General features: G+C 53.6%; 1 protein-coding gene across 1 annotated transcript; it reads left to right on the plus strand.

The window, feature by feature from the left end:
* The first annotated feature begins 3,951 nt into the window (after positions 1-3,951).
* On the plus strand, positions 3,952-6,847 carry LOC147527479 (uncharacterized). Its single transcript, XM_086623146.1, has 4 exons — positions 3,952-4,050; positions 4,678-4,839; positions 5,008-5,097; positions 5,453-6,847. Exons 1-4 carry the CDS (start codon positions 3,952-3,954, stop codon positions 6,845-6,847), a joined length of 1,746 nt encoding a protein of 581 aa, XP_086479272.1.
* Positions 6,848-17,518: the final 10,671 nt, after the last annotated feature.

Raw genomic sequence — 17,518 nt, forward strand, 5'->3', positions numbered from 1 at the left:
AATGTGGACCAACTTTCCTGGGCCCCTTGTCCCTCCAGGGCCACCTCCCACGGCACTTTGCCCATCAGGTGCTTCAAGAGGCCGAAGTCCGCCTTCTTGAAGTCTAGGGTACAGAGCTTGCTGAATGGTTTCCTTGCTGCCCCATGGATCTTGAACTCCACTGTGTCGTGGTCACTGCAGCCAAGGCTGTCCTTAAGTTTCACATCGCCCACCAGTCCCTCCCTGTTGGTGAGCACAAGGTCAAGCATGGCACCCCTCCTTGTCGGCTCCTCTATCACCTGCAGGAGGAAGTTGTCATCCACGCATTCCAGGAACCTCCTGGACTGCCTGTGCCCTGCCGTATTGTCTCTCCAACAGATGTCAGGGTGGTTGAAGTCCCCCATGAGGACCAGGGCTTGTGACCGCGAGGCTGCTCCTATCTGGCTATAAAGCACCTCATCTGCTCTGTCCTCCTGGCCAGGTGGCCTGTAACAGACTCCTACCGTAACATCCCCTATCCGTCCCCGTCCTCTAATCTTAACCCATAAGCTCTCTGTCAGCTCCTCCTCCGACTCCAGGTGAAGCTCCACGCACTCCAGCCGGTTGCTGACGTAGAGAGCAACACCCCCTCCTCGTCTCCCCTTCCTGTCCTTTCTAAAAAGCTTATACACCTCCATGTTGACACTCCAGTCATAGGAGTCGTCCCACCACGTCTCCGTGATGCCACGTCGCCACGTCGCCCTTCTTTGGACCCGCTCCAGGAGCTCAATATCTCTCTTAAAGCGAGGGGCCCAAAACTGGACACAATATTCCAGGTGTGGCCTCACCAGTGCCGAGTACAGGGGCAGGATCACTTCCCTGCTCCTGCTGGTCACACTATTCTTGATACACGCCAGCATCCCATTGGCCTTTTTGGCCACCTGGGCACACTGCTGGCCTCCCTGCCTTCGAGCAGATCGACACAGCCTCCCAGCTTGGTGTCATCCGCAAACTTACTGAGGGTACATTCAATCCCCTCGTCCAGGTCATTGATAAAGATGTTAAACAGAACCGGACCCAGCACTGAGCCCTGGGGAACCCCACTGGTGACCGGCCTCCAGCCGGATTTAGCCCCATTTACCACCACTCTTTGGGCCCGGCCGTCCAGCCAGTTTTTAACCCAAAGGAGGGTGTGCCTATCCAGGCCAGCAGTTACCAGTTTCTCAACCAGAACACTACGAGAAACTGTATCAAAGGCTTTACTGAGGTCAAGGAAAACTACATCCTCGCCCTTCCCTGACCCAGGCGGGTCACCCCATCACAGAAGGTGATCAGGTTTGATTGGCAAGACCTGCCTTTCATAAACCCATGTTGACTGGGCCTGATCACCCGGTTAACCTGTATGTGCTCATTCATAGCACTCAAGATAACCTGTTCCATGACTTTGCCCGTCACCGAGGTCAGACTGACAGGCCTGTAGTTCCCCGGATCCTCCTTCCGCCCTTTTTTGTAAATGGGGGTGACATCCGCCAGCCTCCAGTCCAGCGGAGCTTCCCCAGTGAGCCAAGACTGCCCAAAGATCATGGACAGGGGTTTGGCAATGACATCCGCCAGCTCTCTCAGGACTCTCGGGTGGATACCATCAGGCCCCATAGACTTGTGGGCATCCAGCCGATGAAGCAGATCCTTGATCTTGGATCACAGGAGCTTCAATTTGCTCTCCCTCCCTGCTCTCAGACACCATAGGCCAGCTCACCTGGGAACTGCTGACCTTGTTATTAAAGACTGAGGCAAAGAAGGCATTAAGGACCTCAGCTTTGTCCTCATGACTAGTGACTAACGTACCCCCTGTGTCCAGCAGGGGCTGGAGGTGATCTTTAGCCCTCCTTTTGTTATTAATGTATTTATAGAAGGACTTTTTGTTGTCCTTTATGGAGCAGGCCAGCCTAAGTTCCAGTTGGGCTTTTGCCCCCCTGATTATCTCCCTACATGCCCTAACTTCTTCCCTTATTCCTCCCTGGATGCCTGCCCATTCTTCCAAATGGGGAAGCCCAACCGAGGGACTGCCGTTTCTTTTTGGTGCCCCCAAAGGCCCTCCATGTCTCTTTGCGTGTCTCCTATGGCCCTCCATGTGCCTTTTGGTGCAGCTCAGAGCCATCCATATGCCTTTTGGTGCAGCTCAGAGCCATCCATGTGCATTTCAGTGGCCAGCCCCGGCCTTTTGTGTGCCCCTGGGTACCTGCCTCCATCCTCTGTTTGCCTTTGCTTCCACCCAGATCCCTCTCTCTGCCTTTCTTTATGCCCCGGGGAACTCCTTTTACCCCCTTTACCCCTCAAGAGTGGCTGGAGTGGCCGGAGCTGCGTAAAAGGAGGAGAAAGTGCAGGAGCCTTGAGCACAGCAGCAGCCAGGAACACAGAATCGTAGAATCATGGAATGGTTTGCGTTGGAAGGGACCTTAAAGACCATCAAGTTCCAGCCCCCCTGCCATGGGCAGGGACACCCCCCACTACACCAGGTTGCTCGAAGCCTCATCCAGCCCAGCTGGCCTTGAACACTTCCAGGGATGGGGCAGCCACAGCTTCTCTGGGCAACCTGGTCCAGTGCCTCAGCACCCTCAGAGGGAAGAATTTCTTCCTTAGATCTCATTGAAATCTCCCCTCTTTCAGTTTAAAGCCATTTCCCCGTGTCCTGTCACTACACACCCTTGTCCAAAGCCCCTCTCCAGCTTTCTTGCCAGGGAGAGCATCACAAGTGCCGTCCTGGGCTGTGCACTTGGCTGTTTCCCATGAAAGCCATGGTGGTTGGTCATCTGCATGTGCAATTCATCACGCTCCCTGTTTCTTGCCTTTGTGTCACCAGCCGGCCTGGCAGGACCTCTTCAGTTTACAGCTGCCCCAGTGACTCGAGCAGGACAGGCAACACACCACTGATCCCAAACTGGGGCACGCAGTCGATATGCTCGATGGTCAGACTGGAGGAGCGGGCCACTGGAGACCCCACCGAATCCAGCCAAAAAGCGGCAGGAAGTGAGAGCAGAAGTAAGCAGCAGCAGGGAGGGCAGGGGAGACTGGGAAGGGGGCAAGGAGGTGTCTGGGCTGAAGGGGAGCCTGAGGAAAGGGGAGGAGAGGGGTTTCCATCGGCCTCTGCCTGTGCCCGTCCTCTGTGTTTCTCAGGGCGCCAGTCAGGAATTAGATATTGACAGTGATGGGCCAAAAATCCAACTCAGTGCAATTCCCCACGGGAGGCTGCTTTGCGCGGGACAACAGAGAGGTTTATAAGGAAAAGGGGGTAAACCCGAGCCAAAACGGAGCGTCTGTGGCCTGGGGGCTCCGTGCATTTCTTGCCGGCTGGCGAGGATGCCAGCTTCGCGTCACAGAATCCCAGAGCAGCTGGGGTGGGAAGGGAACTGTGGAGACGACCCAGTCTAGGCCCCCTGCTCAAAGCCAGCTTGGCAAGAGTGGGTGGCCCACAGGGCTGTCCAAAGGGGCCTCGAGGCAGGCCCCCCCAGCCGGGCCGCTGGGCAGCAGCCAGGCGGCCGCGCAGCAACGCAGTGATGCAACAGTACGGCGGCACGGCAACGCGGTGATGTGACGACGTGGCAACGCGATGACGCGACAATGCACGGTTCCTCTGTGAAGCCCCTGGCTGGGAGACCGGCCACAGTTGGGTGCCTCAGAGCGAGAGCAGCCAGCGCAGGGTCGCAGCTCCACGAGAGCTCTTGGAAGGAGCCGTGGATCACCGTCTCACTGCTGGCGTCCGAAAGGCAGACGCATTGCGGAGCGCACAGCGGGAAAGAGGAGAGAGGTGAGCAGTGGGCCGATGGCGGGGGCTCAGCCTGGGGGCTTGGCACGTGGAGGGCTGCGCTGGGGCCTCAGGACGTGCCCGTTCACGCAGCGGCCGTGCAGGAGGCTCACAGAGCCAGTGCCTGAGTGTCTCTGTCTCCCTAGCTTGGGCGCAGAAGACAGCACCTGGGAGAAGCAGCTCCTGGCCTGATGGATCCCCATCATCTGCTGGACCTCCCACTCGGGGTCAAGATCCCTGTGCGTCCCGACTCCAAGCCTGTCTTCTGCAGGGCAAAGCTGGGCGAAAAGGTAAAGGAAGTAGAAAGGGGCAGAGAAGCTCTCTTCTTTTACAGGGTGCCCACCATTCCGAGCAGTCCTTGTGGCCACCTGCTCTACAGCAGGAGCTGCAGCCCATCAGGGCTGGGGGGGTCGAGGGAAGCTCCTGGCGCCGTGGTGCTGAGAGAAAGAAGGGCTTGCCCATAGCAGTGCTCCGGGCCGGCCAAAGCTGGACGAAGAGTGTTGTGTCAGCTCTTCCATCCACCTTTACCTTTCCTCAAGGAGAGCTTGGCACCTCTGGGGAGCGCAATCCCATTTTGCAGTCAGTGGGAATTGCCAAAGGAAAAGACATGGCTGTAGGCAACATTTCAGCTTAGCTCCTTACGGGTGCAGCACTCTCGCCTCTGTAGGAAACAGCTCCTTGTATTCCTGGAGCAGCAGTAGACAGCCACCAGACGGAAGATGTAGGTATAGGGTTTCTTCTCCGTTGCAGAGTCTCTCGAGTAGACAGATCTTTCCTCTGAACGGGAAGGAAGCCAGGAATTAGTCTGTACCACGGAGAGTTGGAAACGCCACCCCACGAGCGTGAGGAGCTCGAAGTGCGTTTGTCTCTGCTGCTCTCTCCTGCCCTGTTCATGCTCTGGACCTTCTCTCTTACAGCTCATCCGGCCCTCGGGCTATTTTCACCTGTGGGATCCCCACCGTCGCCTGTTGGACACGGAGTACAACAGCCTGCACGACCCGTATCTGCAGGCGTACCACCACCGCCAGGACAACCTGCGGAGGCTGAAGAGAGAGGGCTTTGTCACCAGCGATGGCAAAGTAGGTGTGGAGGTCGTCGGGCTGCTAAAAACGGTTCCCCCAGCGCAGAGGGAGCGGGTGCAGAGGAGCAGCTCTCCTCCCACGGGGTTGGGGCTGTTTCGGGGAAGGCAGCCTGCGCGTAGCTGGCCCTACAGTGCTCGGCTGATGGCTGCCCTCGTCTGTCCCCAGGTGGTTTGCACTCTGAAAGAGTTCAACGAGTACAGGCAGTATCTGACCAAGCACAAGCTGGATGCAGAGAACACGCGCAGGCGAGAAGAGGTGGGTTTGCAGACGACTGTCAGCGGCGCGGTGCCGAGGGCAGGGATGTTACTTGCTGGATCTCGGGGGGGGGTCAGTGCAGAAGAAGTGAGGGCTGTGCTGGTGGGCCGGCTGTTGTGGCGTGGGAAGGACTACCCGGCTCGGAGCTGAGCTGGGGCAGGGGGCTGGAGTGGGCAGAGGCAGGAAGGCCACGTACCAGCACGCGGAGGGAATTCCTGAGGGAAGAGCTTCTCTTCTGCCCTGGTGGCATGGCTGGAGCAGAGCGCTGGCCTGGCCCCGCGTGAAGCCTCAGCACGCAGGGGCGTGAGCAGTTTGTGCAGGCAACAGCGAGACATAACCTGGTGTCACCTTTCAGGAAAGGTGTTGGCAGCAGCCAGCCAGAAGTCGTGACCCCAAACCATTGATTGGGATCGACACTTCCTGCCTGGTCGAGCGGCACCTCAAGCCCCAAAAACCATCTTGCCCACCTCCAGCCAAGAGCGGCAAGACCTCCCTGCATTCGGGGCGATGCAGAAGAGTGAAAGCAGCTTTGGACGAGGGCCAAACCTACTCCCAACCTGCGTTGGGACGGGAACAACAAGCTGCAACAGAAGCCCAGGGGCTTGAAGATCTGGCTGAGGCTGTGGTGCTGGAATTGTTGGAGAGGCTGAAGGCTTCTAAGGATCAGGCCATCTGCCTGTTGAGGAAGGCTGCCTGGAGGCTCAGAAGAATGCTTCGCCGCGCCAGAAAAGCAGAGCCTTCGGAGACTTCTCCTCCACATCGCCGGCAGGAAATTAGGCTGATGGCCCAAGAGCTTGTAGCGGCCGTGCTGGAGAGCGTGGAGAAGCGTTTGGCATCCCGCACGTCCGAAGCGTCTGAGCCGGGGCCAGCAGGCAGGCAGAAGGAGCAGCCTGTTGCCAGAGGGGACACCCAAGTGGGCAACTCCAAGGAAGAGCAATCATGCCAAGCTCAAACGGCAGCTCCCGACAGAGCATCTGCACAGGCCTCCCTTGACAAACATGCCCAAGAGTTTTTTGACAGAGTTTTGTGCATCTTGGAATCCTTTATAGCTTTTGTTTTTGACGAAGGCTCAAGCTGCAGCTCTTCTGAAATCTTGGAGCTTCCCAAGGGAATTCTCTCTCACAGACAGCTGCAGCCACCCCAGACGCCTATCTCAAGGCAGCGCCTGGAAGAAGGACAAGGATTCCTCAGTGCATCCCAACAGCAGAGCCTGGCAGCAGGCAAGGGAGCAGCGTTGCCTGTGTTACAGCCACGGCCAAGAACAACCGCCGCTGACGTCTCGCAATCGAGTCTCACGATTGCCAGGGAGAGCATGAAAAATGCCGTCTCCAGAGTTCAGCAGCACTGTGCAGAACGCACTGGGCATGCCCCCACCATTGCCCCTGAGGTTCTTGGAACGGCAGAGAAGAAGGTGGAGAGAGAAACGAAGCCAAAGCCAAGAGCCTCAGCCAGCACTTGGGCCATAAGGGCTGTGGCAAGTCAGTTCGTTGACTCTGTGTCAGAGCAGAGCTGTCACGCCGGGCCGGCACAGATCCTCAGGCTGCATTTTGGACGGCGTGTGGCAAAAGCGCCCACAGCACAAGCCGGAAAGGAGAGCTGTCCGGCTGAGGACACCCTCCCCTCTGTGGTCCCACAGCTTTCCAAACAGCCCGTCCCACCGGTGGGTCCGAAGCCCCCTGCCCGGACAGGAGCACGGCACAGGCTGGTGCGTGCAAAGCCTGTCCAAGGCCAGCCCCAGCAGCCCGTGTGAGAAACACGGGCGTGAGCTGGGGGCTTGTGGAGGACGCCCTGAGAAGCTGTGTGGCAGGAGAGGTGCCAAGCTCCTGGGCAGCTCCACCAGGCAGCAAACAGAGCCTTGACAGCCTTGTGCTAGCAATAAAGAGTTCCGTGCCAGGTGCTTGCGTGTGCCTACCTTCATTCAAGCCAGGCCATGCCGTGGCGTCCTCAGGGCCTCTGTGTTTGCCTTTCTGTGTGCCCAAGGGCTCCCATGGGCCTTGGGGGTCAACCGAGGGGCTGCCGTTTCCTTTTGGTGCCCCCAAAGGCCCTCCATGTCTCTTTGCGTGTCTCCTATGGCCCTCCATGTGCCTTTTGGTGCGGCTCAGAGCCATCCATGTGCCTTTTGGTGCGGCTCAGAGCCATCCATGTGCCTTTTGGTGCGGCTCAGAGCCATCCATGTGCATTTCAGTGGCCAGCCCCGGCCTTTTGTGTGCCCCTGGGTACCTGCCTCCATGCTCCACTTGCCCTTGGGTGCCACCCAGAGCCCTCCCTCTGCCTTTCTTTACGCCCCAGGGAACTCCTTTTACCCCCTTTACCCCTCAAGAGTGGCTGGAGTGGCCGGAGCTGCATAAAAGGAGGAGAAAGGGAGAGAAAGTCAGTGCAGGAGCCTTAAGCACAGCAGCAGCCAGGAACATAGAATCATAGAGTCATGGAATGGTTTGGGTTGGAAGGTATGGCATCCAATCACTATTAGCCAGCTGCACTGAGTTGAATATAATGAACTAATTAACTCAAGGTTCAGACCCTGCCTGCAAGAGGCAGGCCGTTTTCTCCTGGATGTGGGAGATGCAACAGTGTCCTTAGTGCTGCAGCCCAGGCTGGTGAGCAACAACTGGTGACCCCGATGTGATACATCTGCGAGACCCTGAGAAGTGCCGAGAGCCGGAGCCAGGAGCCCGAGCGAGAGTCCTTTGGTGAAAAGGTAAAGCTGCAAGCCCTGATGTGGTATTTGTGGGAGGGAAGCGTGCTGGAGTTGGAATGAATGGACTGGGTTTCTGCTCACCTTAAGGCCTTCTTGAAAAAACCTTTGAAAACAAAAAATTGTAAAACAAAAAGAGGGAATTATGGCATCCGATCATTATTACCCAGCTGGACTGAGTTGAATATAATGAAAACTAATTAATTCAAGGTACAGACCCTGCCTACAAGAGGCAGGCCATTTCCTCCTGGCTGTGGAAGATGCAACAGCGTCCTTGGTGCTGCAGCCCAGGCTGGTGAGCAACAGGCAACTGTGCCGGTGCCTCACCACCCTCAGAGGGAAGAATTTCTTCCTCAGATCTCATTGAAATCTCTGCTCTTTTAGTTTAAAGCCACTGCCCCTTGTCCTGTCACTACATGTCCTTGTCCAAAGCCCCTCTCCAGCTTTCTTGCAGCCACTTTAAGTACTGGAAGATCTCCCTGGAGCCTACTCTTCTCCAGGCTGAACAGCCCCAACTCTCTCAGCCTGTCTCCATAGCAGAGGCGCTCCAGCCCTCGGATTGTTTTTGTGGCCTCTTCTGGACCTGCTCCAACAGCTCCATGTCCTTCTGATGTTGGGGATCCCAGAGCTGAATGCAGCACTGGGGGGTGGGGGGGTCTCCTGAGAGCAGATTAGAGGGGGACAATCCCCTCCTAGGATCTGCTGGCCACACTTCTTAGGCTGCAGCCCAGGACACGGTTGGCTTTCTGGGCTGCCAGAGCACATTGCCGGCTCATGTTAAGCTTCTCATCAACCAACACCTCCATGTCCTTCTCCTCAGAGCTGCTCTCAATCTATTTTCGTTCAGTGGACAGGGCTCAGCCAGGGAGTGTTGGCACATGGAGGGCTGCTCTGGGGCCTCAGGACATGCCCCTTCTTGGAGGAGGCTCATAGAGCCAGTGCCTGAGTGTCTCTGTCTCCCTAGCTTGGGCACAGAAGACAGCACCTGGGAGAAGCAGCTCCTGGCCTGATGGATCCCCATCATCTGCTGGACCTCCCACTCGGGGTCAAGATCCCTGTGCGTCCCGACTCCAAGCCTGTCTTCTGCAGGGCAAAGCTGGGCGAAAAGGTAAAGGAAGTAGAAAGGGGCAGAGAAGCTCTCTTCTTTTACAGGGTGCCCACCATTCCGAGCAGTCCTTGTGGCCACCTGCTCTACAGCAGGAGCTGCAGCCCGTCAGGGCTGGGGGGTCGAGGGAAGCTCCTGGCTCCGTGGTGCTGAGCGAAAGAAGGGCTTGCCCATAGCAGTGCTCCGGGCCGGCCAAAGCTGGATGTTAACTGCATCAACAAAGGCCTGTCAGCTGGCCCAAGAAAAGACTGTAAATATTTATACTGATTCTGGATATGCACTTGGAGTATGCCATGCTCCTGAGCACTTGAGGAAGTTGAGTGGCTTTATACTCCGAGTGGACTTAAAACATCAAATGCTGCTCAAATTGCTGAACTGTTAAAAGCTATACAATTCCAGAGAAGTTTACTGTCATTCCTCAGCCAGCCCATACCGGCAGAAGGAGAAAAGAAGAGATGAGAAGTCCAACAGATATTGCTGCTAAAGCCACAGCACGACAGCTGTACGAACCACTGCGCTCCCAAACAGTCCAACCGTCCAACCTGGTGTTGCCTGCTCCTGAAAAGCTATGTCTGACTCTTCCTGCCAAAGAAATTGACTCTATGGAAAACTAGGAACTGATCAGAGATTCCCAGGGAATGTGGAAAGCAAGTGTGGAAAACCTTCCTACTTTCTCTAAGCAGTACCTGATTGCCATAGCAAAAGTGCCTCTCCGTCTCGGGCATTTGGGCACTGCTGCACTCACCCAGCCAGTGCTAAAAATGGATCCGTGCCAGGAATTTATGCTGCAACCAAATAGGTAACCGGGTGTCGCACGCACTGCCTTTAGCCTTAAGGAATATTTAACACAGGCCTCAGTGAACAACAAAACTGCCTCCCTATGAAATACTGTTTGAGAGACCGACGCAACTCCCCAGAACTGCTGTGCCCACTCACCCAATTTTATTAGCAGGAGATGAAGTGTGACCCAGTGTGTTTTGCAGGTTCAGAAATTATTGAAATACAGTCATGCCCGGGCACAGCTTAGTACAACCAGTACCTCTCGAAGGGGCTCTGCACCCCTTCAATCTCGGCAGTTAAAGTTTGGGTAAAAGCACGTAACAGAAAGAGTGACTTGTCTCCTTGGTAGGAGGGACCGTTTTTGTTACTGCTGACCTTCCTCAGTAGTAAAGGTGGGGGAAAAATTGACTTGAATCCATCGCTCCCACCTGGAAGCTGCAGCCAGTCTGGAAGTGGAACCAGGAAACCCTCCTGCCACTAAGGGAACACCCACCACTGCAGAGACTGATTCACCCACAGCTGGGAATTTACACAGAGCCAGTGGGTTGGCTGTGAAACCACTGATCTTGTGTAAGAATTGAACAGCAGGAAGGTGGAAAGTATCTGATACTCAGGAGTAGCGTGTGGACTGAACCATGCCCTGGCGTAGAACTAGAGTGCAACCAAGGTATGATTATTTTTGCTATTGGTGTCTGTTTGGTTTTCCTGTTAATAGTGCTTTGGAAGCCTAGATTTTGACACGATAACCTTCCTTACAAGCCTGTGGTGGAATAGTGATTAGTATTCATTCCATAATTCGGCCACAGCAACGGTGCAAACTGCAGCAGGGGCAACTAAGCCCGACTGTAGGAGATGCACTTCAAGCCCATCCTCTACCAGAAATCAACTCTCCTGGATTTCTGTCCCGTTGAATTCTCAATGGTACAAGGATGAGCACATATGTCATGGATTTTCACTAGAAAGGAAGGAGAAACCCAAGAAGGGTTTGTCACTAGTTTCAAAGGAGACCCCTGGGTGTGCTTGGAGAGCAAACCTATTGAGAAGCATGCTCACTTTGGAAGGGTTGGGAACTGAAAATGCCAATACATTTTCAGAATTAATAGAATTAATGGAAATAGACAATTCACATCTTGGGTCGATGTGTTCTTCCAAAACCCGCCTATATACTACATCCATGGAGTGTGGAAGGGAAATTCTCCAAAAGCCCTTACATAAAACCTCTTACAATAAGACATCACACTGTAGATTTGTTCCTGGATGGAGTTTATCAGGTCCTGGAGACTCCGAGACAATGTGGGTATTCAGATGAACTTGATGTTCTGTAGGAAGCTATAATCGAACTGAAGATAATCAAATCTTGGTTTCCACTACGGGCCTATAGGATCCTGATTGTTCTGAGTAATCTAATCCGGGTCCAAACCTTACTGGTTTACTTACACAACAAAACGTGGCACATGCTAACAGCTTTGCAGGACACAGCTTACATGACTGAGATTTATTTGAAGATTATAGTATCCTATTTACACAACTACCAGAGCAATATTGGATTATAGAATCATGGAATGGTTTGGATTGGAAGGGACCTCAAAGACCATCAAGTTCCAGCCCCCCTGCCATGGGCAGGGACACCTTCCACTACACCAGGTTGCCCAAAGCCTCGTCCATCCTGGCCTTGAATGCTTCCAGGGATGGGGCAACCACAGCTTCTCTGGGCAACCTGGCCCAGTGCCTCAGCACCCTCAGAGGGAAGAATTTCTTCCTTAGATCCCATCGAAATCTCCCCTCTTTCAGTTTAAAGCCATTGCCCCGTGTCCTGTCACTACACACCCTTGGAAAAAGCCCCTCTCCAGCTTTCCTGTAGGCCTCCTTTAAGTACTGGAAGGCTGCTATAAGATCAAACCCGGAGCCTTCTCTTCTCCAGGCTGAACAGCCCCAACTCTCTCAGCCTGTCTCCAGAGCAGAGGTGCTCCAGCCCTGGCATCATCTTCGTGGCCTCCTCTGGACCTGCTCCAACAGCTCCATGTCCTTCTGATGTTGGGGACTCCAGAGCGGAAATGTGGACCTGGATATGTGGCGAAAGCGCATTTGCGTATTTACCCACAACCTGGGCTGAAAAGTTATAGTCGAAGTGCATTAATACCATCCACACAGGTTAGAACCAGCATCTTTTCTGCTTCTGTAGCACATAACTACTGGTATATATAAGAAACAGCGTTGCAACCTTCTAACAGAGTAACAGAGTGTGGCACTGAGTTGGATCTGTTTGTAAGAGCTTTTATCCCATGGTTAGGGGTTGCAAAACTAGAAAGAGTGATTCCAAATGTGTCAAAGACTTAGAAAAAGCCATTAATAAATAGCACATAGTATTATAGCCCTACAGGAAGAAATCAAATGATGACCACAAACAGTAAACCAGAATCGATTAGCCTTAGGCTGCCTTTCAGCAGCACAGGACAGAGTAGGCATGTTACTGAATAACAGCGTCTGGTTTTAGTAAATCCAGACCAGGAAAATGAAACTGGTATAAACAAGGTAAAGACTCATTTAAAACTATTACCTGAAGAAAACGAGGCATCTCCCCTAAATCTGTTTGGATGGTTAATGTCTTGGCTCCCAGACATAGGTACAGGACTGTGAGCTAAAGGGATTTTGGTTTTGTATTCACTCTTATTTTGCTTCATAATTACATATGTGTGTTTACAGCGTAGCATTACTTCATGAACTCAATTAACGACTAAATTAATGAAGAGTGGGCTGTGACTCTGATGATCAAAAGAAAAGGAGGGGCTGTTAGGAAAAACCTCATTCTCTAACCATCGCACCGATTAGTCTTTATAGTATGGAACTGCGTGAACTTTCTTCAGCCATGCGTAGTTCACATTGTATACCCCACATTGATGCTTAAGGAAGCATGACTAAAGGACTCCAGCTCATGGCGAGGAGAAGGACAGCCCCCATCCTGAAGAAGACAGGATACCCCCAGGGTTGCTAAAATAATGCCAGCATCCCGACCCTTCAACTCCTCTCTGAAACCCTCCCATTATCTGGCATCATAGATGAATAACTGTAGCAAGACGGACTCTAGGGACGTTTAGATCCAGAAAGAAGCAGATGGATCACGACACGCCTGAAGCCTCAGCACGTAGGAGCGTGAGCGCTTGTGCAGGCAACAGCGAGACATAGATTCATAGATTTCTAGGTTGGAAAAGACCTTAGAGATCATCCAGTCCAACCGTCCCTAATCCTCATTAAACCATATCCCTAAGGAGTTCATCCACCCTATTCTTAAACACATCCAGGGATGGGGACTCAACCACCTCCCTGGGCAGCCTATTCCAGTGGCTGACAACCCTTTCAGAGAAGAAATACTTCCTAACATCCAACCTGAATCTCCCCTGACTAAGCTTATACCCATTTCCTCTTGTTCTATCACCCATCACTAATGTAAAGAGCCCTTCCCCCACCTCCCCACCATCTTTTCTCAAGTATTTGTAGGCCGTAATCAGGTCTCCCCTCAGCCTCCTCTTCTCCAGGCTAAACAGCCCCAACTCCCTCAGCCGCTCCCCATAAGTTTTATTTTCCAGCCCCTTGACCAGTTTAGTCGCCCTTCTCTGGCCCCGCTCCAGGAGCTCAATATCTCTCTTAAAGCGAGGGGCCCAAAACTGGACACAATATTCCAGGTGTGGCCTCACCAGTGCCGAGTACAGGGGCAGGATCACTTCCCTGCTCCTGCTGGTCACACTATTCTCGATACACGCCAGCATCCCATTGGCCTTTTTGGCCACCTGGGCACACTGCTGGCCTCCCTGCCTTCGAGCAGATCGACACAGCCTCCCAGCTTGGTGTCATCCGCAAACTTACTGAGGGTACATTCAATCCCCTCGTCCAGGTCATTGATAAAGATGTTAAACAGAACCGGACCCAGCACTGAGCCCTGGGGAACCCCACTGGTGACCGGCCTCCAGCCGGATTTAGCCCCATTTACCACCACTCTTTGGGCCCGGCCGTCCAGCCAGTTTTTAACCCAAAGGAGGGTGTGCCTATCCAGGCCAGCAGTTACCAGTTTCTCAACCAGAACACTATGAGAAACTGTATCAAAGGCTTTACTGAGGTCAAGGAAAACTACATCCTCGCCCTTCCCTGACCCAGGCGGGTCACCCCATCACAGAAGGTGATCAGGTTTGATTGGCAAGACCTGCCTTTCATAAACCCATGTTGACTGGGCCTGATCACCCGGTTAACCTGTATGTGCTCATTCATAGCACTCAAGATAACCTGTTCCATGACTTTGCCCGTCACCGAGGTCAGACTGACAGGCCTGTAGTTCCCCGGATCCTCCTTCCGCCCTTTTTTGTAAATGGGGGTGACATCCGCCAGCCTCCAGTCCAGCGGAGCTTCCCCAGTGAGCCAAGACTGCCCAAAGATCATGGACAGGGGTTTGGCAATGACATCCGCCAGCTCTCTCAGGACTCTCGGGTGGATACCATCAGGCCCCATAGACTTGTGGGCATCCAGCCGATGAAGCAGATCCTTGACCAGTTCCTCTTGGATCACAGGAGCTTCAATTTGCTCTCCCTCCCTGCTCTCAGACACCATAGGCCAGCTCACCTGGGAACTGCTGACCTTGTTATTAAAGACTGAGGCAAAGAAGGCATTAAGGACCTCAGCTTTGTCCTCATGACTAGTGACTAACGTACCCCCTGTGTCCAGCAGGGGCTGGAGGTGATCTTTAGCCCTCCTTTTGTTATTAATGTATTTATAGAAGGACTTTTTGTTGTCCTTTATGGAGCAGGCCAGCCTAAGTTCCAGTTGGGCTTTTGCCCCCCTGATTATCTCCCTACATGCCCTAACTTCTTCCCTTATTCCTCCCTGGATGCCTGCCCATTCTTCCAAATGGGGAAGCCCAACCGAGGGACTGCCGTTTCTTTTTGGTGCCCCCAAAGGCCCTCCATGTCTCTTTGCGTGTCTCCTATGGCCCTCCATGTGCCTTTTGGTGCGGCTCAGAGCCATCCATGTGCCTTTTGGTGCAGCTCAGAGCCATCCATGTGCATTTCAGTGGCCAGCCCCGGCCTTTTGTGTGCCCCTGGGTACCTGCCTCCATCCTCTGTTTGCCTTTGCTTCCACCCAGATCCCTCTCTCTGCCTTTCTTTATGCCCCGGGGAACTCCTTTTACCCCCTTTACCCCTCAAGAGTGGCTGGAGTGGCCGGAGCTGCGTAAAAGGAGGAGAAAGTGCAGGAGCCTTGAGCACAGCAGCAGCCAGGAACACAGAATCGTAGAATCATGGAATGGTTTGCGTTGGAAGGGACCTTAAAGACCATCAAGTTCCAGCCCCCCTGCCATGGGCAGGGACACCCCCCACTACACCAGGTTGCTCGAAGCCTCATCCAGCCCAGCTGGCCTTGAACACTTCCAGGGATGGGGCAGCCACAGCTTCTCTGGGCAACCTGGTCCAGTGCCTCAGCACCCTCAGAGGGAAGAATTTCTTCCTTAGATCTCATTGAAATCTCCCCTCTTTCAGTTTAAAACCATTTCCCCGTGTCCTGTCACTACACACCCTTGTCCAAAGCCCCTCTCCAGCTTTCTTGCCAGGGAGAGCATCACAAGTGCCGTCCTGGGCTGTGCGCTTGGCTGTTTCCCATGAAAGCCATGGTGGTTGGTCATCTGCATGTGCAATTCATCACGCTCCCTGTTTCTTGCCTTTGTGTCACCAGCCGGCCTGGCAGGACCTCTTCAGTTTACAGCTGCCCCAGTGACTCGAGCAGGACAGGCAACACACCACTGATCCCAAACTGGGGCACGCAGTCGATATGCTCGATGGTCAGACTGGAGGAGCGGGCCACTGGAGACCCCACCGAATCCAGCCAAAAAGCGGCAGGAAGTGAGAGCAGAAGTAAGCAGCAGCAGGGAGGGCAGGGGAGACTGGGAAGGGGGCAAGGAGGTGTCTGGGCTGAAGGGGAGCCTGAGGAAAGGGGAGGAGAGGGGTTTCCATCGGCCTCTGCCTGTGCCCGTCCTCTGTGTTTCTCAGGGCGCCAGTCAGGAATTAGATATTGACAGTGATGGGCCAAAAATCCAACTCAGTGGATTTGGACAAGAGCCAAGGACGTCTGCTCTCCTGAAATCCAGGGCAGTGAGCTTGCTGTGCTCCCTCCTTGCCACCCTAACCATCTTTGCACAATGCTGGGTGAAAATGAAAAAAAAACAGGAGGAGAATGGGGTAGAGAGTCAGTCAAAACAGGAGACTGTTAGCAAAACGTATTTGCTCATGTTTTCTTTCCTTCCAGTTCGTAGACGGTTACTGGAATGACGGCAGCAGAAGTATACTCCAGCTGAAACCTCTTTTATTGGCAGCGACAGCAGGACTTCTCGGCTGGGAGCTTGAGAAGGCCAAGAGTGTTCCGCTCTGGATTCCTTACATACGATTTTAGGACTTCTCACACGCTCCTTTTTACAGTTTACATGACCTGTTGGCTTTGGCCATGGTATCCCTTGTTACCATTCCCTTCCGAGTCACTGTTCCTGCGACCCCGCTGTGCAAGCATGCTTGTTGCATGATTATTAGCTGCATTTGCACCATTTTGCTGCACCTTTGCCGCTTTCAGCCGGCTTGGTCTGGTTTCTTCTAGCAGCAGACCCACTTGTACAGGTGAGGTGCCTGTCGGTCGGTCAAGTTCTCTTGTGTTTGTCTTCAAAGACACTTCCATTGGAGCTTTTTCTGGCCTAACATTCCCTGCACGCTTTAAATTGGAGCAGAACAGTATTTGTAGCCACTAAGTGGAGCGAGACAGGTTGGCCGTGCTCGAGCAAAACAGCAGACTGTGACCTCTCCAGTAAGTACAATGCCTAATACTGTTAGTACCAAACGGCTACATCGTTCCAGTATTGGGGAACCAGAAGAAAACACGTTTGACAACCCGTTCCACCATTCTATTCCTTTCAGGTCCTGTCTCAGGTTTTGTACTAAAGTTTCTCAATTTGGCTTCTCTTGGTTTATTGTTATGTGTGAGACCGAACCAACAAAGTCCTTCCAAACCTTCATCCCCGTGGCTGGCCCTAAGTAACAAGCCATCCGTAACTGCTCTGTTTTCTAAGGTCGCTCCCCTGTTCCAATGCCGTCCCTCTCGCAGCAATGCAACGCAAGCGGAGGTGACGCTCCGAGTTTTCGCGAGCGTACGGGCCACCTTTATCAGCTGGAGGCTGGCACCTGCTGCTGGTGCAGGGACTCCCACTAACGACAGTCGGCTTAGTGCCACCGCTGCCCCTTTGCTCGACACATCTACAGCTGAGTCACAACGCGCCGGTAGAGCGTGAGATGGGCTCCTTCTGCTGCTTTTTGTGTTCCCTTTGGTTGAGGTATTTCTTGTTAGCGGGGAGGCTGGGAGTCTTCCAAGTGCGCGTGGGCCGCCGGCTGCGTTTTGCGGCATTGAATTTTAGGCCTGGGGTCCACACAATAAAAACTGTCCTTTTGGGAGATCGGTGTCAGCGGAATAACAGGACACCATTTTGTCGTGTTACAGATTTAATCGCTGCTGTTCACATGGACTGATGGTGCAGCAGCATTAACCCTACACGTGCAAGATTCAGCTGGCGCTACACGGAGGAGCGGGAATCGCACAGTGTCTTGGTCGGTCCGTGTGGCCGGTGTTGAGACTTTCCCCATGCTGGGAAGCTGTCGCTCAGGTTCACCTTCAAGCTCAGCCAGTTTCAGGCGTTACGTGTTAGCGACAGGGCTGTGCTCACGCCGACGAAACACGGAGTCGCACCTTGCACGATATCTGACCCACGCTGTACACAAAAGTAATCTGAATTGTTTAAGGTGGTCTCTCCTTAACAATAGCCACCA

This window comes from Tauraco erythrolophus, chromosome 18, assembly GCF_009769465.1.
Source record: "Tauraco erythrolophus isolate bTauEry1 chromosome 18, bTauEry1.pri, whole genome shotgun sequence".
In the NCBI taxonomy this organism is placed as follows: Eukaryota; Metazoa; Chordata; class Aves; order Musophagiformes; family Musophagidae; genus Tauraco; species Tauraco erythrolophus.

What these genes read in the sequence shown, in the direction of transcription:
- LOC147527479 (XM_086623146.1), top strand. Translation starts at nt 3,952, where the DNA reads ATGGATCCCCATCATCTGCTGGACCTCCCACTCGGGGTCAAGATCCCT. An exon ending in GGGCAAAGCTGGGCGAAAAG is followed by an intron (nt 4,051 to 4,677) that starts GTAAAGGAAGTA and finishes TCTCTCTTACAG; the next exon opens with CTCATCCGGCCCTCGGGCTA. An exon ending in TTGTCACCAGCGATGGCAAA is followed by an intron (nt 4,840 to 5,007) that starts GTAGGTGTGGAG and finishes GTCTGTCCCCAG; the next exon opens with GTGGTTTGCACTCTGAAAGA.